The sequence below is a fragment of the Camelina sativa genome, chromosome 11 (assembly GCF_030686135.1).
Source record: "Camelina sativa cultivar CO46 ecotype springtype chromosome 11, ASM3068613v1".
In the NCBI taxonomy this organism is placed as follows: Eukaryota; Viridiplantae; Streptophyta; class Magnoliopsida; order Brassicales; family Brassicaceae; genus Camelina; species Camelina sativa.
In genome coordinates this window covers 5,295,685-5,318,569 of record NC_141890.1, presented here as the reverse complement: position 1 = coordinate 5,318,569, position 22,885 = coordinate 5,295,685, and the positions used below count along the sequence as shown (strand labels likewise).

Here is a 22,885-nt window from a genome sequence, read left to right as displayed (position 1 = left end):
CGTTTTCTTTTATTATCATAAACCTACAAACAAAAATATTTTACCGAATGTTTTTGGACGGAATTTGAGTTATGTTAAAAACTATCATATTTAAAACTTCAACTTTTTTGGAAAATTAAGTAACACCGGGAGTATATATGGTTTGAATGAAAATTAAATTATCGATTCTATGTAACTGTAAATATTCGACGAAATACATATACGTATCCACTTTGAAAATTAAAGTATTATATTTATGACTTAAAATTTCTTGTTAGATTAAACATTCTAAATTTTGGTTCAAATCAAATTTAGGTCACTAATTTAAACCAGACATTAATTAAAGAGATAAAAAGGTCTTTGTCTAGTTTGAAAACAAGTTTACAGAACCCTCTAAATCAGAGGAAGGTGTTCACTTTTGTAGATCCTCCTTGGGGCCACTACAACAACCAGAGCAACAACTCTTTTTATTTGTCTCCTCATTCTTCTGCAGCAAGCCAACTTCTAGATCCTCTGCTTCATCCTCCTCAAGCTTGATTGGTGAAGGAGGAGAAGAAGGGGAAGCACGGTAACATGCAGACACAGCTTCACGCTCATCACGTAGAAGCATCATACTATTGATAATCACAAGCAAACAAGTCCCTGCATCTGCAAGTACAGCTGCCCAAACCAGTGGGTAACCTGCAAAACCAAGCACCATGATTGCTCCTTTTATACTCACAGACAAAACCACATTCTCAATCACTTTCTTGTGACTTCTCTTCGCTAGTCTCATCCCTTTGGAGATTTTCCTTATATCGTTTGACATAAGAATGATATCTCCTGTCTCTGTTGCAAGTGCCGACCCTGAGATCCCCATTGAAATGCCAATGTCTGCTTTAGCTAAGGCTGGTGCATCGTTAAGCCCGTCTCCTACCATCATTGTAAGCCCTTGGCTCTTGAACTCATCGATGATGCTTGCTTTGTCTTGTGGAAGAAGTTCAGAGTGAACAATATCCAAAGCATTCCCTAACTGTAAAAATTATAACTCACTGATTATATGACTCACAAAAATAGAGAGACAGGGGAATGGTTAGATAATGACTCTGCTTCACCTGTTCTTGAATAGACATGGCTGCGTCTTGGTTATCTCCTGTGAGCATTGCAGTTTTGATGCCTAAGGACTTGAGTTCATTGAGAGCTTGAGCAACCCCATATCGACAACCGTCCAAAAGGTTGAAACTTCCAACCAGTTCTGCTCCAATGTATATGTAACCAATGGTCTTACCCCGCTTCATATTAGCTTCAATATCCGGAACTTTATGTAACATCCCAAAGAGAAGAGATCTTTCAAAGGTTAGATAGATGAAAAGCAATAACAATACTTAGAGACTTCTCAAAAAAACGAATGTAACTTCAGTTGAAAATTTCTGAGACCTGTTAAGCATCCAGCTCTCTGTGCAATTCTTTTGTTTCCAATGTAGATATCTTGATCATCTATTCTCCCATAAACTCCTTCTCCCGGAATATTTTGAAAGTTCTCGACTACATCAGGCTTAGGCTCAACAGAAACTGATCTTGCATAGTCAATAAGTGCCGCTGCCATCGGATGACTTGACTTGCTCTCAATGCTCGAGACCCTACGAAAACATCTCAAAAGTTTCTAACCATCCATTGAATTTTTTTTTGTCTATGATGGGAAAACTATAAACATACTTACCAGTAAATTAAGCTTTGCATATTGATATTTTGAGAAAGAGACCTAAAATCAGAGACCATGAACTCAGCTTTTGTAATAGTTCCTGTTTTGTCAAAAGCAACAATCTTGATCTTTGCGAGGGTCTCTAGACAATCACCAGTTTTGATCAGAAACCCGGATGTGGCTGCCTTAGTGAGAGCACAAAAGGTAGCAACAGGTGTGGATAAGATAAGACCACATGGACAACCGCTTACTAACACTACGAGTGATAAGTGAAACCAATGGCTGAGGTTATGGACTTTTAACAAAGCCGGGATTACAGCAAAACATGCTGCTAATATAACAACAACTACATAAACAACAACAACAAAATGGAATCAAATTATGTTTCAAAATGAGTAGGAAGATTGTATATATATGATTATTGATTTCTTACCTGGAGTGTAGTAGCGAGAACATTTGTCTATAAACCTTTGAGTTTTGGTTTGGCTTTTCTGTGCTTCTTCTACAAGCTTAGTCATTTTAGCAACTACGCAGTCTGGGGCTAAAGCTGTAGTTTTCACCTTTATAAAACCTTAAGATAACACAACTCGTGGGAATTAGCTAGCTAGGATCATATATATATGAAGACCAAGATAAAGATTTAGTTTGGTACCATTAAGATTTATAGTTGCAGCCAAAACAGTTGACTCTCTGTGTTTGGAGACAGGAAAGGACTCTCCTGTCAATGTTTTCTCATCCACATCACAACTTCCATCCACCACAACTCCATCGATAGGTATACTTTCTCCAGCTTTCACTGAAACAACTGTGTTGATCATAACCTCATCTACACCAACTTCTAGTCCAGTTTCCGCTATCACTGCCTTTCGCGGCGCTAAGCTCATCAGCGATGACATCACTGTGCTTGCCTGAAAACAATTGTTACTTCAGAACAATGAATCAAGTAATAAATACATAACTAATGTTTTCATGTTGTTATTGCTATGAATGTGTTACAAGAGTATACAAAAGCTAACCTTTTGAGCAGCACTTGACTCAAGCCAATCTGCAACTGAGAATAGAAACACAATTGTGGCAGCTTCCGTGAAATCTTGCATACATTGTGTTGCTACCACTGTTGAACAAAATCGACCAAAATATAGATGCATTACCTCACCAATAAAACCTCTCCTTCAGATCATTCCAAGTGATGATGACTCAAGAAAGATTGATATTTTTTTTTATATACCAGCAATTAAAGTGAGAGCATTGATGTCAAGCCTGAACCTTGTAACCGAAGCAACAGCTTTAGCAAGGATGGGGAAAACACCGGCCACCACCGCAACAATAGCAAACCATTCAAGCGGACCATAGAAGTACTTGAAGAAGGATAGAACAAGCAACACACCAGAAACTATTGCAAAAGGACTTGGCCATTGACTCTTTAAGCTTGTATCTCCGTATGGTCTCACACTTGCTTCTAGTCTTGCTTGATTCAATGCCTTCACTGTCAAGAAATTAATTCCACACACAACAATATAGGCTTTAGTTGACTTTAAAAAAAAAAAAAACTTTGGCTTCACCGATGGACTAATTAATGATTTAAAACGACGAGACAAAAGTCAAAACGGCAATTGAAAGAATTTTTATTTTTTTTTATTTACCGATTTGAAGCTGAGAGATCAAGAAGGTGTCGTGGACAACGATGACTGTTCTAGAAGGGACGATGACGGAGAATTCTATAACGCCGTCAAGTGGACGGAGAACGTCTCCGACAATAGAAACCTCCGATGAACAGCAGATTCCAACAACGTCGAAGTAGCTCGTCTGTATATTCATATTCTTTGTCTCTTCACCTTCCACCATCGTTGTGCGTAAGGTACTGGACATGAGATACGTTCCAAGGAGGAAAATTATTTGTTGTCTCTCTAAGGAGATAAATATTATATCAAATCAAGTTTTGGTGTCCGTAGAATTATATTCTTTGTTGAATTTTTTCTAAATATGTCAGTGTTATCAAATTGCGTAGACAAATATTGTTTGTTTTTCTTTGTCAACTTTTTAATATATACAAAAAATATTTATATTTTACACATTGTAGAACCAATGGAAAATTGGTCAACTACATCCACCTACAGTTTGACAAGTCATCGCCTATCCTTGATAATATTTGAAACCCGATCCTAATGGGCCGTGTAAAAACGAATACATGTAAATGCTCAACCAAAATAGCTGTTGGCCCTGAACGACTTTGTAATGGCAGTTGTTCGTAATTAAGTAACCATATCAAAGGGTAGCATAGAAAAACCTTGCTACCTACCGAGGCAGCCGATTTATTTATCTTTGTTGGACCCCATAGTCTGAACCGTGATGCTCTGCATTTACAAAACTACCCACGCTTGTTGTGTTACATTTTTATAGTATGAGACGGAATAAAAAATTAGTCCTTTTCCAATCTTTTTTTAAGAAGAGACAAACCAAAATCCTTGTTGGTAGGTCCAATCCTTCATACTACTTCTTTGCTAAAAGATATCCTCAGAATTGAATTGAGTCAATTTCTTAAGGAAAGGGATAAAAAAATATGGTAGCAGTTTTTATAAATGCGTCAGAAGAACCATTTAAAAGTAGTTTGTATTTATGATACGTGTGTGTTTTTTTATGCGTCATACTACTTATTTTTACGTCATGAGAAGTGTTTTTCTTTTCAATTAGACTAAAGAATAAAGACTTGAACAAGGTTTATGAAGTAATAAAATAAACAAAAGTTATGTGTTAGTAAGTTAAAGTCTTTAGTTAAAAAGTTTCAGAGATTAACAAAAAAAAACAAAATTGCATGTCCTAACACCAAACTAATAAATAAAAAGTGAAACAATAAGACAAAACAAAACACCAACCCATTGAGACTGCTGTCAACAAAATATGAATAAACCAATCACATTGAGAGTTGAGATTTAGCCAATGCAAAGGACACTTTTAGGACAGTGGCAAAAACCGTTAATAAACGTAAAAACCGAGGTTGATAATTAACAGTAAGTCAGTACTTTCATGTTCGATAAAATAATAAATAAATTTTAATTTTATCTGTGGTGTCTTCTTCTTCTTCTTCTTCTTCACCCTTCTTCACTCACTCATCATCACTCCTACTCACAAATATATTTGTGACCGTTGTTGTTTTCTCCTCCTCCTTCTTCAACGCTCCACAGCTTCTTCTGATTGACCAATCACACCTGAAAGGTTTTGTCTCCTCTCTCTCTCTCTCTCTCTCTATCTCTCTCTCTGTCTCTTCCAAAAATCTAATCTTTTTTTTCTTCCGATTTGGGTCCCTCAACTTAGATGATTTTTTACCTTTCTTTATGAAACAAATGTGTTAAAAGGGTTTTAGATTTTTCTACTCTTTTTTTTTTTTGCTCCTTCAAAGGAGCTCTTATAACGCATAAAGTTCTTGGCTTCATCATTTTGCTTTCAAGATTAATTTGGCATTTTATATGTATCTTGCGTCTGATTTGTGAATAATATACATTGAAAGACACAAAATTAGAGGAGTTTCGACTCTCAAGAACTCACAAATCATCGTTTAAGACAAATAACTGTCTTGTTTCTTTCAAATTAAGCCAACAAAACAAACAAACAAACAAGAATCTGAGAAACGTTATGTCTCTGTCTCTGTCTCTCTATTAATCAATGCTTTTTTCCCCAACTGTTTTCAAGCGTTTAATTACATTTACATGGTTTAAGAATCTGATATCTTGTTCTTAGTTTTGCAGTTTCTTCTCCCAACACATTGTGTGAGTTCTTGAGCTTTGTGGAATTGAAAGCATATAACATAAAGACTATTTAAAAGAGACAAATGGGATGTTCTCATTCCAAGTTTAATGACGATGAAGCTGTTCAGATCTGCAAAGATAGGAAACGTTTCATCAAGCAAGCAGTTGAACATAGGACCGGGTTTGCTTCTGGCCACATTGCTTATATCCAGTCTCTGAGAAATGTCTCAGATGCTCTTCGTGAATACATCGAAGGAGACGAGCCACACGAGTTCTTGTTGGACACATTTGTCACTCCAGTAAAGAGCAGCTCAGGCGGTTTCATCGAGGTATCTCCTCCTTCAAAAATGATTCAGAACGAGGCTGAGTCGAATTTGAATGTCAATTACTTGATGGCTAGTGGAAGCAGACCGGTTCGTGTTGAAGAAAAGCCTCTTTTGTCACCTGAGACTTTTCAAGTTGAGAGTTATGGAGCAGATAGTTTCTTTGGGATGAACTCACCTCAGCATAGTCCTGGATTAGGTGGTAGTCACAATATACCTCCTCCTTCGCCACAGAACTCTCAGTGGGATTTCTTTTGGAATCCATTCTCTTCATTGGATCATTACGGATACAGTTGTGATAACCAAAGTGGTATGGATGATGAGATGAGACGGCTAAAGCGGGTTCGTGAGGAAGAAGGGATTCCAGATCTTGAAGAAGATGAGTATGTAAGGTTTGAGCATCATCATAACATGAAAGCAGCAGAAGACTGTAATGGGGATAAAATGGGTCAAGAAGATGATGAAGTAAAAAATGTTAATGAGGAGTGCGAGACCGAGAACGTGAGGGACAAGAACTGCATTAAAACTCAAGAACGGGGAAGCATTGAAGTGACTACAGGGCATGTTGTTGGAGTTACCACAGATGATGCAAAAGGAGAGACACCTGGCTTTACTGTGTACATGAATCGAAGGCCAACGAGCATGGCAGAAGTTATTAAAGATCTTGAAGATCAGTTTGCGGTTATATGTACTGCTGGTAAAGAAGTCTCGGGATTGTTGGAAGCTAGTCGAGCTCAATACACATCTTCCAATGAACTCAGCGGTAAGACTATAATCTTCTTTGTTTCTGACTATATATATAATGGATGCGGTTCTGAAACTTCTTATTGATTGCAGCCATGAAAATGCTGAATCCAGTAGCTTTGTTTCGCTCGGGAGGCTCATCAAGATCGTCTTCCTCATCAAGATTCTTGATCAGCTCTTCTGGAGGTTCCAGGGCGAGTGAATTTGAATCCAGCAGTGAGTTTTCGGAAGAATCTTGTATGCTTTCAGGTAGCCATCAATCAACATTGGACCGTCTATACGCTTGGGAAAATAAACTCTATGATGAAGTTAAGGTAATCACTGAGACCTTTAACAGAAATTTTCAGTTCACTCTCTCTGTCTCTTGTTACCTGACTTGGATGTTGTGACAGTCTGGAGAACGGATAAGGATTGCATATGAGAAGAAGTGTTTAGCGCTGAGGAATCAGGATGTGAAAGGAGCCGACTCTTCCTCGGTTGATAAAACAAGAAATATAATCAGAGATCTACACACTCAGATCAAGGTCTCTATACACTCAATCGAGTCAATCTCTCAAAGGATTGAGACTCTTCGTGACCAAGAACTGCTTCCGCAACTTCTTGAGCTTCTTCAAGGGTATGTCAAAACATCTTTTCTTCTTGTTTCGTAAAACACACACGTTTCACTCTCTTTGACTGATAATGGCATGTTACAGATTAGCTCAAATGTGGAAAGTGATGGCAGAGTGTCACCAGATACAGAAGCGGACACTGGACGAAGCCAAGCCATTACTTGCAACCACACCTTCTAACCGTCACAAGAAGCAACAACAGACTTCACTACGGGAGATCAACTCTCAAAGATTAGCTCGGTCAGCGTTGCATCTCGTGGCTCAGCTTAGAAACTGGAGAGCCTGCTTCCAAGCATGGATCACATCTCAAAGATCCTACGTGCTGTCTTTAACCGGCTGGTTACTCAGATGTTTCAGATGTGATCCTGACCCAGACAAAGTCAGACTAGTGTCTTGTCCTCACCCTATCTATGAAGTCTGTATCCAATGGTCAAGGTTGCTCAACGGGTTGAACGAGAAGCCGGTGATAGACAAACTCGATTTCTTTGCCTCTGGGATGGGTGCAATCTATGCTCGGCAGCTTAAGGAAGACCCATCTACTGTAACAGATGGTTCGAGGAAGTACTCAGGACAAGAGAGCATGGAGCTTGTTGAAGCTGAAAAAGTGGAAGAAGAGAAGATGATGACTGCTGAGAAACTAGCTGAGATTGCAGTTAAAGTACTCTGCCATGGAATGTCAGTTGCAGTGAGCTCACTCGCTGAGTTTTCCATTAGCTCAGCTGATGAACACTCGAAGCTCGTTAACCATCCAGATGACACCATGCCAGAGCAAACTGAGATGTAATAAAACTTTTGGTGTTCTCAACTTCTCATTTTATTTATTTATTTCTCCATTGAGTTAAAGAAGTTTAGGATGTTAGGTTAGTTTTAATTAGATGGATGGCAATGTGTGTATTATTAAGACACATAAGAGCTAGTTTCAGTAAGACTTCCAGTTTGGGATCTGGTTACTAGGATTATAACATGCCATAAATTCTGATACACTAACCTCATCAGTATCAAAACATGTCTCATTTAGACTAAGATATCAAGAGTAGACTCAAAAAAGGTGAATCTTGTGTTCTCTTCTTACAAAGAAGTCAAGGAAAGAGAGATTGACATTACCGGTCCATTCGCAAAGAGAAGGCTTTTGGTATAGTCATTTTCGTTTCATCAGAACTGTTAGGGGTAGGCCCGTAACCTAGCAAAAGGCTCAGCCCATAAGAAGGCCCAAATAAACCTTCAGGAAGGGAAGGGGTATTTTGGTCTTTGTAATGGACGAACCGACACAGTTCCCTATAAAAGCAGGCGCACGGCGTTCGATCACGGAAGAGGAGAAAAAGACAAGGACAAAAGGTACGAATAGCAAGAACAAGGTTTTCACCCGTTGAAGGTTAGAAGCGAAGGATTCGAAGACTCGTCCGTCTAACTCGTCCATTCGAACTCGTTCATTACTTGCTAACTCGTCTAAGTTGTATTGTAACCCGTCTTTTGTGCTTCGACACCAATTAATAAAAGAAAACTTCGACCATCCTTTTACCGAACTTAAACATTCTAATTGTGACCGATTTGGACATCAACAAGAACTAGATCCTCCCATCATGGATAATTAAAAAAACAGTTGCGATAAACAGATAAGCTATAAATAGGAATTGAGCGCCAATTAAAACGGAAACTGTGCCAATTCGATCAAAGAAACAAGCAGCGGTTAGTCTTTTTATCCACGCACGGTCTTCCATGATCGGTCACTTTCGATGCGATCTAGATTGTGGAGAGTGGACAGAATCTTAGGAATTAGGATACTTTAGTTTATTTGCAATCCTCGTTGATCATCTTATGACTTAATAGAGTTTGGATAGTCCAAATTCTGTTATTAAACCATATAACACTAACTAATTATGGCCCATTAAAACTGACGTCAAATTAAAATTACGGCCCATTACAACCACTAGCAACAATTCTCCAAAATGTAATTCTATATTCAAAAATTCAAAGGGACCCTTTGTCATAGGCCATGAATAGTAATTAGTTTTAGATGGTTTTTTGGTTTTTAGATTTTAGATTTTAAATTTTGGTTTCTGATTTCTTAATTTTTAGTTTTTACTATTGAATTTAAAATTAATAAATAAAAAATCAAAAACTCAAAAATTAAAAATGTTCTCGTTGAAAATAATATTTTTTTACAAAAACCACAAATTGTAGTTTTTAGTTCTCTTTGAAATTACAAGAAATCACCCAAAAACTAGTTTCTCTAAATTCAAGGGAATCTATTTTTTGAAAATCTTGAATGGTAAAAAAATAGATTTTCAGAAAATCAAAATCCAAAAACTACTTAAAATCTAGTAAACATTCAAGGCCCTAATCTAATCGTGAGATTTTGGCAGGTTTGAACTTGCAAAACACTAGCTATGTACTGTATATCTTTAAAAACTTGCATCAAGCTTTAAAAATTATATTGCGAGGTACGTTAACTAGTAATGTTGCAATCCTTTCTCTTTGTTGGTCAACTATTACAAACCTTTTTAATTCATTATTCAGTCTTATATGATATTATTATGTGTTTATGATAGATATGGTTTCCATCTAGCTAGACGAAACCAGGTTTAAAGTAAAGGGCCAATGCCATGTTTTACAATGGATCTATAAAGCCCTAATTTTTCAATTCACAAGCTGGGAAATGGTGTACGGAGTAGCTATGGTTCCGTTATACGCTGCGTTAGCCACCACTACATTAATAATTTCCGTGGTATGCACGTTATCCCAGAATATGTATGTGTTTCGGTCTGGACAAACGGGTTTGTTCGCCGCACAAAGTTCTTCCCCCGGATCAACCGTACAGCAACTCCTATCGCCAACCGTAATCCCTACAATTTTTCAAATGAATGATTACAGCAGCTTCTTGATCAAATTACTCTTATAAAAAACAATGCGTTACGTTTTTTTCTAAGTATAGAATTACCTAGAGCAGCGAAATCTTCAGCATTTCCAGAGAAGGTATCAACATAAGTGTACTTAGCTCCAGATTTTTTGTTGAATTCTGTGACTAGGGCCTTGAGGTTAGTGTTGAAGATACTCGCTGCTTGGTTCACTTCTTCTGCGCAGCCAGTGCCGCCACCGAGGGTAGCAACAACCCGTGGCGTACATCCTATCTTACCGATACTGAACAAAGCTACATTCTTCGCTCCTAATGTGTACAATTGCTACACATTCAAATAAACATATATATGCATGCCACAGTTATATATAGATCTAAACATTATATAAAGATGATTACATTTAGGGTTGTTTGTTCCGTCTCGTCATACTATACTTACCAGCAAATAGATACGGTAGCGGCGTATTAGAGATCGAGCGAACTGGTCAGGATTATATAGACGACGAGCAACTGTAGGAGGCGACAAGAAGTAGTTGTTTAGGTAATCGTTGCTTCCTATGCTGATTGTGTATAGACATTGCTCTAATCGACTCCGTGGCACCAGCGCTTTTATGATCGCCGACTGGTGGTTCTCTACTTGCTGTCTCAAAGTGATTCGCTCACCCTATCAGTATTTTCAAGATTTAGTTCTATTAGACATGGGACATGTTAAGTAGTATATTTATTATTTGGGTGGGGTTATTACCATATTTTCGCTGGTTTCTTCACGGATACCGCCAGCACCGGAAGCATAGTTGAGTCCGACGTTAGCTTGTGCCTGTGATGCTCCGGCGAACGGTGGAATGTAGTCATTGAAACCCACTAGCTCAGCTAGAATAAAAATAGTCTAACTTTGTTAACACTAAAAACAGAACGGTTGTACTGTATATTAATCTGTTAGCTTTGATTTTAATCATTTTATCGTAACCTTTTTAATACTGCTCAATATTACAACAATAAATTTTAGTACCAAATACTTTTTTTTTTGTCTTTCTGGACAAATTATTAAGTTTGACTGAAGTTTTTGGAATCCTTCAAATTTTGTGGTATATATGTTTAAATTTTTAGGATTTTGGTGATAATTTTAGAAATATAACATAAAATGTTGTATTTATTTAGATTTAAGTATTTAAAGTTTAATTAAAATTTTTAAAATATGTTTTAACAATAAAGACTACAAACATATCTTGAATCAGAAAAGTTTTCCATTTTACTGGTCAAAGAATAAAAAAAAAAGTTCATATACAATTTAATAATACTAACAAATATCTTTATAATTTATGGAATTCTTTTTTTCTAAAGGAACCTTGTCATGCATGATCTGCTATATGATGACATAGTACAGTAGTTAGTTGCTAATCGAGTAATGTAAGAAAAAATGGAATTTTGTCTAACTAAAATCAAGAAAGCCGGTATGAAAACTAACCGATAACGTCTGGAATATTCCGACCGTTGCTAAACCGACCGGTAGGACCTTGGGGGAAATCTATACCATAAGGTAAATAGTTGACCTTTGCCAAGGTGTTCAAGGCATTGTTGTTACCGTTGTCGAAGACAGAGTCTCCAAACACGAAGTAACACGGCGCTTGCTGTCCATGCACCGCTGGTGCGACCACTGCGGCTGCTAACACGGTGGCCACTATAAACCACAATGCCTTGGACTCTCCCACGACCATTTTTAGGCAAATCGGATTATACGAAAAATGAGGAGAGAGAAAGCTAGCTTGATGAGAGAAAAAGAAAAGGTTGGCTATATATATGGACGAGATTTGCAACTCTAGATGGTTAGTTACTTACTTAGATGGATTGCTTCGAAAATTAAGAAACTATGCCACTATATATAGCATGAGGCTGAGTGAATTAAGGGAGACTTGGAAATTTATATTTTTTTTTCTTTGCATGAATTAAGAGGCTTCCTTTTAATTATCATTATCTATATGAGGTGGACGTGTTGATTATATATTTTCGTTTTTCTTTGCATAAATTAAGATTGATCTAATTCTTTTAGAAATTATAATCAATCTATCTGATTTAATATACATGTAAATTTAAGCCTCCAGTCAAAATATTGATTATTATATCGAATGTATTTTTAAGAGCAAATTTATACAAAGAATACGCTAGTTTCAGAAAGCTTTACATAATACAGTAGTAAAAAGGAAAAAAAGTAAATAGATTTTAAAAAAAAGTGTTTTTCAATATGCAATCTTTGATCTGGAACAAACTGCATTACGACATACATCTCAATTTGTATACGAGAACCTTCAAAAAGCTTACTACGTACAACAGTAGGACTATCCTAGACGGTAGATCTAAACAATTTGACCAGCCACTGAATCGAAACGTCCAATTTTTTAAAAAAAACATATATTATCAATTGGAGTTTAATGATTTATAGAAATACGTGCACGTAATATATGTTTCAAACATATACATCAGCAATGATTAACTTCTAACAAATGGAGGAGAATATGTAAATTATTCTAAAATATTTAGGTTTGGATTAAATTGTTTGTAAACAATAAACAATATGTATTTTTTGCCAATAAATATTAAACACAAATTCAGAAGAAAAAAAAATACAAATATTTAAAAATACAAAATAAATAAGCAGTACGTTATGAAACTCAAATAACTACAAACTCTTCTCTTGACTAAAAAAGTGCCAAGACAAAATCTCTCAAACTAAACAAGCCCATGCAAAAAGTTTGGTTAAGATATGCCAGATTCCACCAAATGCGAATGAAACCTAACCATACATTCATTCATCTATATCTCTCAATATTAATTGTAGTGTATGTACAATGTATATAAAAGTTTATTTTGCAAAAAGAGTAAGTAAGATATATATATATATATATATATATATATTATAATCGTTTAAGAATATAAAAGAAAATGACATATTGAGTTAGCTAATTGGTAAATTATCATAAAGGGTTACAAAAATGCCGTATTAAGAAGGTTATACCGTATACTCAACATACAATATGTTTATTCTACTATATGCAAATTAAATATAACATCCCCTGTTTTATGTTCGGTAAAATAATAAAAACAGATCTGTTTTGAATGAGTTGGCCATTAGCCCCTTCTTTTTGTCAACTTGTTGTAACTTGTAAGTTGTAACCATAAACTTTGATAGACGTACGACTTTTCATTATCGATTTGTCTCAGTGATGATGTAACTGTAGTTCTTTATATTTAGAGATGGCCCAGATGATATTACACTGATAGAAACATCAATGGAAGAAAAGAGATTATAGAAAATAGATAACATGTGAGTGGCCCTAAACGATAATATGATTAACCATCTCCATTGTTAACACTCAACCAATTTTATAATTTGTAGATGGATGATAACACACATTTTCCTTTTATAGAGGTCATTGTAATAATTCCTTTTTTTGGGGGTCAAAATGTTACTATAATTAAGCCTAAGAAGTGTTTCTTACGAAAAGTCTCGCGAATTTAATTATCTAAACACCCTAGTACTATAATTAGATTCAAGTTGATCACACAATTTTATCATGTTAATTTAAAGTCTTCTTAGTTATGATGACTTTAGAGTTGACTATTGAAAAGACAATCTTTTAAGTTTACTTTTAAAAAGAAACCACACCCCACTAGTAATCTTTTGGTTACTTTTTAAAACAGAAAACCTTTGGTTTAATCAATTTAGAAATACAAAACCGAATTAACCAAAATTCACTGAACAAACCGATTAATCCAATTTTTTTTAGTAACTTCGGTTTAATTCGGCCAAAAATCTAAATAACCGAACTAACCGAACCGAATGACAAATATTTCGGAAGGTAGGGCGAAAAAATTAACAATCAAAGGTCGGAACTTTCGAAGGTTTTAGTATCCGTCGCCGTCGATTTGTTTGTCGGTCACCGGTAGGGTTTAAGGTGTCTCTCATACACTCTCCTTTTAATTGCCACCTTATATAATCAAATCACTCTTCTTCTTCTTCTTCTTCTTCTCCTCTAACCCAATTCACTAGACGGACCTTGGAAGATGAAAAGGAAAGGTACGAGTCCGAAGCAATCTAAACCCTCGAAGAAGACGAAGAAGAACCGTAAAACCAAAACCCATCAAGTTGATGATTCTCCGGTTGAGGTAGTAGTAGAAACCAAACCGTGTGACCAAACCGAAACGGTTACGGAGGTTATTGCTGAAGAGCGTCAATGGAAGAACCTTGAGCTTATACTTTCGTTGCAGAGCAAAGAATTGAGCGAGCAAGAGTAAGTTGCTACTTTAATTTCGTTAAAGTTTGTGACTTTGGATAACATTTGCAAAAAAAGTACCATTTTTTTTTAGTACTCTGCTTAACATTTGTGAAATTTTTAGCTTTGTTGTTCTAATTGAATTGGGAGACAAAGCAAATGTACTTAAAGGAATATGATGATTTGCAGGAAGGTGGAATTGGCTTACAGTTTTGTTAAAGGTTATGGAGGAGAAAATGGAACTGACGAGGGTGAAGAGTGTCAAGCGGTTAATATATCGCGGCCGATTGTGTTTCTCATCGACTGGATCATGTCACTGTTGATTTCTAAAGAAAAAAATCATTCCCTGACGGGTGAGTTTGATTCTCAACCAGCTTTGGACTTCAGGTGTTGGGATATCTTCAGCTTCTGCTTGAAGCAGTCATCAATCTTGGGCGTCTCTTTTAGTTTGCCAAGAAACCTTTTAAACGCTATTAGGGTTTTCATGGAAAATGTTTTAGCTGCACTGAACAGGTCTTTATATTCGGAGGTCGATTTCCGCAATGGTGAAGGTTTTAAAGTTTACAGCTCTGTGGTTTATTGTCTAGGCTTGTTGTTTTCATCCAAAAGTAGCATGTCCAGCGACAATTTAGACTTGTGGATTCCAACTGTTGAACCAGTTCTGATGCTCACGCGTAAAGTTCTTGCAGAGAATATGAAGGATAGTCTTGGTGATAGGTATTTTCTTCAGCTCTCTTGTTTGGTTCTTGAGCCATTCTCTAAGTTCTTGATGACCCATCCAAATACTAAGAGGAACGGGAAGAACGGGTTTCGTGATTTTCTGGACAAGCTTTTTAAGCCATTCTTGGATGTGTTGGGTCTATTAAACCTCAGCGAGGACAAGCACGCGGATATGGAAACAACCTTGCTGAAGTTGATTCAAGAAATATTATCTCTGGCTTTGTTCCATTCAGCTCATATTGATGGGTTCTTAGGTCTGGGCGGAGCGAAAAATATGGTGCAAAGCTATCATCGGCATTTCTTTGTTAAGTTCGAGAATATGTTATTTATGAAGGAGGAGTTGGAGCTGAACTGTATGGGGTCATTGTTTAGGTTGTTTATTAACAGAGTGATAAAACAACAAGGAGATTCAAATCAGTTGCAGGAAGGCATGACGACAACGGCCTCAACTGCCGGACAAGCAGAAAGGCCATGGAAGCTGCAAGACACAGCTAGTGTCAGTCATTGCACAAGTGCCCTCCGCCTGGAGACACGGAAATCACTTTTTGATTTCTTCCTGCATCTTTTGGGACCTATATTACTCAAGGTCGATGAATATAAACAATCTTTCTCTGAAATGGCTCCTCTATTGGCTGATTTATGTTGTGTTATTAAAACAGCTAATAGTTTGCTGTTCCACTTTGCTCATGAGCGAATATATGTGAAGACAGAGGATGCATCTGGAGGAGCTTGCTCTGTTTTTTTCAAGAAGATCTTCGAAACAATAGTTTCAGTTGCTTCTCAGTTAAAAATTCATTATCCATATAATGATGCGTCAGAGATGCATGTTTTGTTAGCCAAGGAGCTAGTAACTGCAATAGGCTACCTGTTACAAATTGAATACGAAGTCATTGAGAGTGATTTAGTTACTTTGTGGCTAATCATTCTCTCTTTCCTGGAGTTTAGTAGTTTTTCACCAGAGAATTCAGAAGACGACTGCCCGTTGACGTCATTGTTACTTGGTCTTGGATGTCAGCTGATAAATCTATATAGTGACCTACGCCAGGTTTGTCAAAAATTTATCCCTTTGAGTGGTTGTCATGTTGTTATTTTCCTTCTGAAGAATGCTAATTTTTCCCTGATGATGTAGGTAAGTGTTGCTGTAGTTTCCCTGTGCAAAGCTGTAAGGCTTGTGATACCTGTTGTAACACCTGCTGATGGTGATAATGATAAGATGATCGACGCTGGAGAGCTTCTTCTAGCAACTGTGTTCCCTTTAGAAAGAAGTGAAAAATCAGTGGAAAAGCTCTTGTCATCTCAAGATTTAAGACTTGTTATACATAGAGCTATTAAAGTGATACCAGAAGGCCAAGCAAGTGGTTGTATCACGAGCTTGGCAACAGATTTATCAGAAACCATGATGTGGATAAAAGAAGTTTGTTGCTCAACAAGTACTGGAGCACAAGATGGACCAGTGGCAGCATTCTTGGCCGGATCTTTGTCTGATATATATTCACTTATTCTCGACTCACTAACTATTACAACAGGTAATAGTATCCCTGTTGGCCAGTCCATGAAAGATCTGCTGGACCTCATCAGTCCATCCTTAACTCATCTGGTTTCTTCAGACTCAGATTGCATTGAAAATTTCTTTTCTGCTGTCACGGAAATGCGTTTGGACATTATAATGGCTAAAAGGAAGAGAGCGACCTACAGAAAGTCTGTGCGCTTGTTTGTTGTTTTTATCTTGCGTATTTACATGTCTTCCAGAAGCTTATATAGGCAGGTGACTAGTCTTATGCCTCCCAAAAAACAAAAAGATATGGCTAGTATTAAGGGCGACTCTGTTGCAGCTCGTTGCGGAAGTGATTGGATAAAAGAGAAAAGCTGGAATTATGAGGGCTATTTTTCATTGATCTCTCAACCTTCAGCTTCCATTGTCGACATCATTAAACACATTTCCGCTATTTACCTGAAGGGTGACAGTGCAGATTGCTGTTTGCTGATATATTTATTGTATAGAGTCACTCTTCAGAGACTTGTTGATTTGAACAGGCACATCAAATCACTTGATTATGTGTCACAGATAAGTGATAATCAGGTACATGGTACAATGCTCAAGCATGTATCAGTTCTTAAGCTTGAAGGAGAAGAGCTTACTGATTTCCTTTTGGGTAACAACATCATATCAGGATTTGCTGATGTTGGAACTTTTGAAATGATAGAAGACACTGATCAGCGGATTCTCAGGTTTTCTGGCATCAACCGAAAGTGTTTGCCTGCTTTGCGTTTGTGGCTTCTTAGCCAGCATATTGATCTTTGGTGCCCCCATGCAGGAAAAAAGAAATTGAAGAATTTTCTGTCTCAGCTAATAGGTAGTTCTGTTCCGTCAATATTGAACGGAGTGGGTATGTCTACTCCTGACTGGGAGAATAATGTAGACAACGGCAGTCAAAAGAAGAAATTACGGTTGGAACAGTTCTCGTTAAGACTTCTTTTTGATTCAGTACTTTATGAGCATGAAGTAAGTCATCTTTCTTTGGTGCAAAATTATCCTTTTCAATTTTTACTTCGGATCTTTAAGAGCTTATATCCAGATATTTATTTGAGTTTTTCGATTAGTTTGTTCGCAGATATCTGGCGCCGAGTTTCTCTCACGTACTGAAAACGACAGCAGAAGTTTTTTTCATGGAATTTACTGAAGAAGTTAACTTTGATTCACCGTCAGATTGGTCGGAGGTGTTAATCTTGCTTGAAAAGGCAATTGCCAATTTACCGGGAAAGCTTCAATCAGAAGCCTTTCTAGAAGCACATGTGTCACAGGTGGACAATCGGAAGTTCACAGCTTGTCAAAATTTGCTAAATCTTTTATGTGGGATGCCCAAGGAGTATATGAATAAGAAATCATTCCAACTTCATGCAAGTTATGTTCTCGACCTTGAGAGGTAACTATTAGTATATAGCATATGCTTTTTCTGTACGTTTACTGCAGTAAGTCGTGTTGCTTACCCTAAATTTCATTGGCAAATATCTCTTGTAGGTTTATAGTTTTCAGCATGTTGAGATGTTTGAACAAGCTGTCTCCGGGTGATATGCAAAACCTTTTCAGCCTGTTCATCACTTGCAGAAAAACTTTGAAAAGTATTGTTATGGTTTCTTGCGACAAGGTGCTAGGAGCTTCCAAGTTACCTTTATCAAATAGTTCGTTGTTGGCTTCTTGGCTTTTCAAATCAGCACAAGCTGTGGTAACTTGTCAAGTGAGATTTAGGAATGATTTTACAGGAAAAGCAAGGGACGCTCTCTTTTCTTTGATGGATCACACATCATATACGTTTCTAACCGTAAGTAAATATCAATTCAGCAAGGCACTACCGTTGTCTGATAAACAACTCATTTCATCAGAACTTTTGGACGGAGCTGGACAAGGGGACCTTATATTTGAGAGTTTGACAGAACAGGCAGAAACTTTACTAAATGCTTTGAAGGTTACCTTTAGGGATGAGGAAACTGCCTTTGAATGTGAGACGCTGATACTGAACAAGTTAACACCTATATTTTCTTCTTTTAGTGGATTGTTGTGGGGATTAGCATCTGCAGTGGGTCACAGAGATATGGATAAGAATCATCAAAACACAAAACTGAAATGGAAATCAGAACAATTCTCGAAGCTTTCCCGCATTATCCGTGTGCTTAGCAATTTTTTTGAGGTTTTTGCACAGTGTCTGTTTTTCAGTGGTGATTGGCTGCGGGAAATCCAAACCAATATTAACTGGACCAGCTTGTTTGATGGGACCGAGGGTTCAATTGGTATGTGTGGTGACGTGGTAGAGACTACTGATGTGAAAAAGAAAATTATTGAGAGCATGATAAAGGGTGATACTTCGGAAAAAGTATTGGCACTCAGGCATCTGTTAATTGCTTCTGCTGCTATCCTAAGGCTAAATCTGCAGATTGATGGCATTACCTTCTCACCTACATTTGTCTCTATTCTCACAGGCATTTCAAATGATCTACTGTCTGAATTCGCAGATATGAGCGAGGTGCCGTTTGAATTCTCATTTATTTGGTTGGATGGTGCAGTGAAAGTTCTTGAAGAACTAGGGAGCCAATTATGCTTATCTAACCCTTCATTAAACCAAGATCTGTATTCAAAGTTGATTGAGTTGCACCTGAAGGTGATTGGGAAATGCATATCACTACAAGGAAAAGAGGCCACCTTGGAATCTCACGAGACAGGATTTGGTACTAATGCAATCCATGCGAAGCAACTGTTATTAGCAAAAAATCAGTCTCACGGATTGCACTGGTTGGATGAATTAAAACAGAGGCTTAGGATGTCATTTATAGTTTTTATACATAGTTCCTCAGAGTTACACTTATTTTCTGGAGTACAGGCTATAGAAAGATCACTAGTTGGAGTATGGGAAGTGTGCCCAGCTATCTATTGCATACAGACTGGAAACAGAGATGGGGGCAGAATCTCTGAAACCGCCGCTGCTGGTCTTGACTGTCTGGACCTAATTCTAGAACATGCCACAGGTAAAAAAACGTTTTCCGAAAGCAATCTAAGTAAACTTGATGTTAATAGTTGTAATAGTGAATTTACAGTAATGAAACGAATCTTGCTGCCATTTCTTGCCGTTGGATGATGTGTAGTATGATTCAGACACATTGTGAATCCAAATTTTGTTATTTTTGCTTAAGGTATCAATATTGTCTGTTATGTTTTGTAGGTCGCAAACGTTTGAATGTGGTTAAAAGGCACATCCAAGGCTTAATATCTGCAGTGTTCGGTATCATGGCTCACATGCAGAGTCCATTTATTTTCTTCGCAAATGCAGTTGTTGGCAACGAAGGTGCCAATTCTCCGGATGCTGGGTCAGTAATTCTCATGTGTGTTGAAGTCTTGATAAGAATAGCAGGGAAACACGCTTTGTTTCAGATGGATTCATCACACATAAGCCAATCCATACATATTCCCGGAGCAATTTTTCGAGATTACCTTCGGATAATACCAAGGGTGGGATTCTCGGTTCTAGATGGAAATTTGTTATGTCAGGATGATGAGCAACACGATCTGTTAGGAAGCTCAAAAGATCTTCAAGTAGACCAGAAATTCTCGATGAGCCTGTATGCTGCATGCTGCCGACTATTATATACAGCTGTTAAGCATCATAAGAGGTAAGTAGAGTTTTATTTTGCTTACTCACAGAGTCCTGTTAAACTTCACTATCTTAGAACTGATCTGATTTCGTGCTGTGAATATCAACATCTAGTGAAACTGAGGGGTCCATTGCTACACTCCAAGAATCTGTCTCTGCGCTTCTTTATTGTTTGGAGTCGGCAGGAAATAAATTGGGCAATTATGATTCATGGGAAGTGGAAGAGGGAATTAGATGTGCTTGTTTCCTCCGGAGGATCTATGAAGAGGTACGTCACTGCATCTACCATTTCTTCCTTTTGGGTTTGAGAATGTAAAACCTATTTCTGTTTTTAACAATCTTGTAAACTCTTAAGGTGTCAACTAAGTTTAGAATATTTGTTTCTACAACTGTGTCTCATTTTTGCTCTAAAACCAACTGGATTGCAGCTAAGACAACAGAAGGAGGTCTTTGGACAGCATTGTTTCAAGTTCTTGTCAAGTTACATATGGGTTTCTTCCGGTTATGGACCTCTTAAGACGGGTCTCAAAAGGTACCCTTTCTCTCTCTTCTTACATATACTCCAGAAATGGCTTAATGGTGTTTGTCCTCAAGTATAATGATGCCACCAGCATAAATAGATAAGAGTTAATTGATTTTACAACTTTTGCAGGGAGGTAGATGAAGCTTTAAGACCTGGTGTGTATGCTCTTATAGACTCTTGCTCACCTAACGATCTTCAATATCTCCATACAGTATTTGGTGGTAAAGACCTTTTCTTTTTTCTTACTTGTCACATCATTAATGTTCTAATAATGCTAGAATAGGTTTTGGACATAATTTGTTTGTCTCTGGTCTTTCTTTGTTATTCTGCAGAAGGTCCTTGTAGAAACTCTCTAGCAACCCTGCAACAAGACTACAAGCTGAATTTCAAGTACCATGGAAAAGTCTAGAACAGTCACAAATTAGTTTTCTGCTTTTCTTGTTAAAGTTGTAAAGTTGGGCATTCTCTAGAGTCTCTAGACCACCAGACTGTGGTCAATTTTGTTCTTATTGCATTCCTTTATGAAAATTACAATAAAATCCAAACCATGTGTTTTTCCTAATATGATAATGATGATGTTTCACAAAACTGTTCTTAGATATTAAAGAAAATTATAATAATCTGTCTTCATTAAAAATTAGACTACTCGATGGAAGCAAACAAAAAAAAAAGTAAAAACTTAGATATCTTAAGACTTTTAATTTGCGCAATTAATAAATGTCTTAAAAGACTTTTGAAGTATGAAGAATTGTTTGGCAGACTCTTGCCTTTGCGTTGTCTTTGCGTTGAAAGATGGTAATGGTTTATGTCAAATTGTGATTTTTTTTGTTGTTGTTAGAGAGAATATGTAATCGATAATAAAAACATGACTTACGCTAACCATATATATATTTGATTCTTGTCTGCCACTAAACCATCACATTCTTTGCTAGGAACTTATAAATAATTAACGTTTTATTATTAAACAAGATATTTCCCAACGATTGTCAAACCATGTAGTAACTCCGACGATTCTCGGCGGCCCCGACAATAAGTTTCCACGGTGCCAGCGGCTTATACATACAATGGTCGTTGTGGATGAAATTGACCAAGTCATTGTCCTTCTAGTCGAATCCATCATATAATATTGGGAGCCGAAAGTGTGTACTTTACTTTGGTCGGTTTTTTATATTTGTCATTATTTTTATTCTGAGATATAAAAATTTAGTTTGATGTATACATTTCTTGAAACTTAAAAGACAACATAATCATTTATTCTCTTACCCAAAAAAGAAACATTCATTATCTCCGCCCGCGTAATAAAATCTTATTGCTGATTTTGTACTATCTCGATATATATAGATTGTATCGTCAGCTTTGTAAAGTACACGATTGATATACGAGAAGAGTAAAAAAAAAGAATTTTTTTTTTGTTGGTATAAACAAAAAAGTATCGATTGTATAAAGTTTTTGTATTGCTATTATTTTGAGACGGTAAAATGTCATTACGATACGTGCCCAACCCTAAACTAACACCACAATTATTGAGCACATTTATGATTTATATATCCTAACGCACATGAACAAGGTGGAAACATATTATAATTTGGGAAATACTCTATATTATATTATGTTCATTTTGGTAATCCCGGCAACGAACGTTTATGCTAACTGTTTATAACTTTACTCATTATCTGATTAATATATAAGTTTTCTATGATTATCTCTGTCTAGTTGTGGACGTGTAACTAATCATATATTTATCAATTTAGAAGTTTTTGTTTTACTTTTCCTGATATGTGTGAAAAACTAGGATATATTTTTAGCCAGAACTTATAAAGCCTTTAATTTGACCCGATCACAAGTAATGCACGTATAGTCACGATTTGAAGTAAGAAGCAAATGGGAAAATTGTATTTTGACCAAAGTACGAAACTATACATACCAAGTTACCAACACGCAGTGAAATCTATAGATAAAGTGGTCCTAATTTCTGAAAAAGAATATTCCTGTATTCCATCTTTCTGTCTCTTTTCTTATCTGTTGTTACATTTTCCATTAAAACAATAATTTTTTCTGACTATCTTCAATGGTTTTCCCTATTTTTTCCTCTATAATAAAGATATTTATAATAGAGGTGAGTTTTACTCCAACCCACCTCTATTTATAGAAAAACCCTTTATAAGAAAAAAAATAATGTTCTTTTATAAATAGAGCAAAAAATAGCAATTTCTATTTTAGAAGTGAGAATAGAAGTGGATTGTAGTAAAATCCACTCCTATTATAGAAGATCTCTATTATAAAAGAAAAAATAAAGGA

General features: G+C 36.6%; 4 protein-coding genes across 5 annotated transcripts; 2 read left to right on the top strand and 2 right to left on the bottom strand.

Annotated features, from left to right (window-relative positions):
* Positions 1 to 391: 391 nt before the first annotated feature.
* Positions 392 to 3,505, bottom strand: LOC104721847 (cadmium/zinc-transporting ATPase HMA3-like). Its single transcript, NM_001302988.1, has 9 exons — positions 3,304 to 3,505; positions 2,889 to 3,146; positions 2,677 to 2,774; positions 2,313 to 2,568; positions 2,094 to 2,231; positions 1,679 to 2,006; positions 1,396 to 1,598; positions 1,074 to 1,276; positions 392 to 991 (listed from the first exon to the last, which is right to left on the bottom strand). The coding sequence occupies exons 1-9, from the start codon at positions 3,503 to 3,505 to the stop codon at positions 392 to 394; spliced, it is 2,286 nt and encodes a 761-aa protein (NP_001289917.1).
* A 1,098-nt stretch (positions 3,506 to 4,603) lies between these two features.
* LOC104721846 (nitrate regulatory gene2 protein-like) lies at positions 4,604 to 8,037 on the top strand. Of its 2 annotated transcripts, none has more exons than XM_010439913.2 (5): positions 4,604 to 4,873; positions 5,404 to 6,489; positions 6,564 to 6,784; positions 6,863 to 7,086; positions 7,166 to 8,037. In XM_010439913.2, the coding sequence occupies exons 2-5, from the start codon at positions 5,487 to 5,489 to the stop codon at positions 7,863 to 7,865; spliced, it is 2,148 nt and encodes a 715-aa protein (XP_010438215.2). In that variant the 5' UTR covers positions 4,604 to 4,873; positions 5,404 to 5,486; the 3' UTR covers positions 7,866 to 8,037. The 2 variants fall into 2 exon arrangements, with proteins under 2 accessions (XP_010438215.2, XP_087330550.1); XM_087474424.1 differs by having other exon boundaries at positions 4,723 to 4,873; positions 5,396 to 6,489.
* A 1,490-nt stretch (positions 8,038 to 9,527) lies between these two features.
* LOC104721845 (GDSL esterase/lipase At4g30140) lies at positions 9,528 to 12,195 on the bottom strand. Its single transcript, XM_010439912.2, has 5 exons — positions 11,401 to 12,195; positions 10,681 to 10,805; positions 10,375 to 10,599; positions 10,020 to 10,260; positions 9,528 to 9,924 (listed from the first exon to the last, which is right to left on the bottom strand). Exons 1-5 carry the CDS (start codon positions 11,648 to 11,650, stop codon positions 9,719 to 9,721), a joined length of 1,047 nt encoding a protein of 348 aa, XP_010438214.1. The 5' UTR covers positions 11,651 to 12,195; the 3' UTR covers positions 9,528 to 9,718.
* Positions 12,196 to 13,759: 1,564 nt separating this feature from the next.
* On the top strand, positions 13,760 to 21,175 carry LOC104721844 (uncharacterized). Its single transcript, XM_087476447.1, has 10 exons — positions 13,760 to 14,221; positions 14,393 to 15,968; positions 16,053 to 17,426; positions 17,525 to 17,847; positions 17,943 to 19,441; positions 19,636 to 20,083; positions 20,179 to 20,332; positions 20,493 to 20,596; positions 20,717 to 20,808; positions 20,920 to 21,175. The coding sequence occupies exons 1-10, from the start codon at positions 13,995 to 13,997 to the stop codon at positions 20,994 to 20,996; spliced, it is 5,874 nt and encodes a 1,957-aa protein (XP_087332573.1). The 5' UTR covers positions 13,760 to 13,994; the 3' UTR covers positions 20,997 to 21,175.
* The last annotated feature ends 1,710 nt before the right edge of the window (positions 21,176 to 22,885 follow it).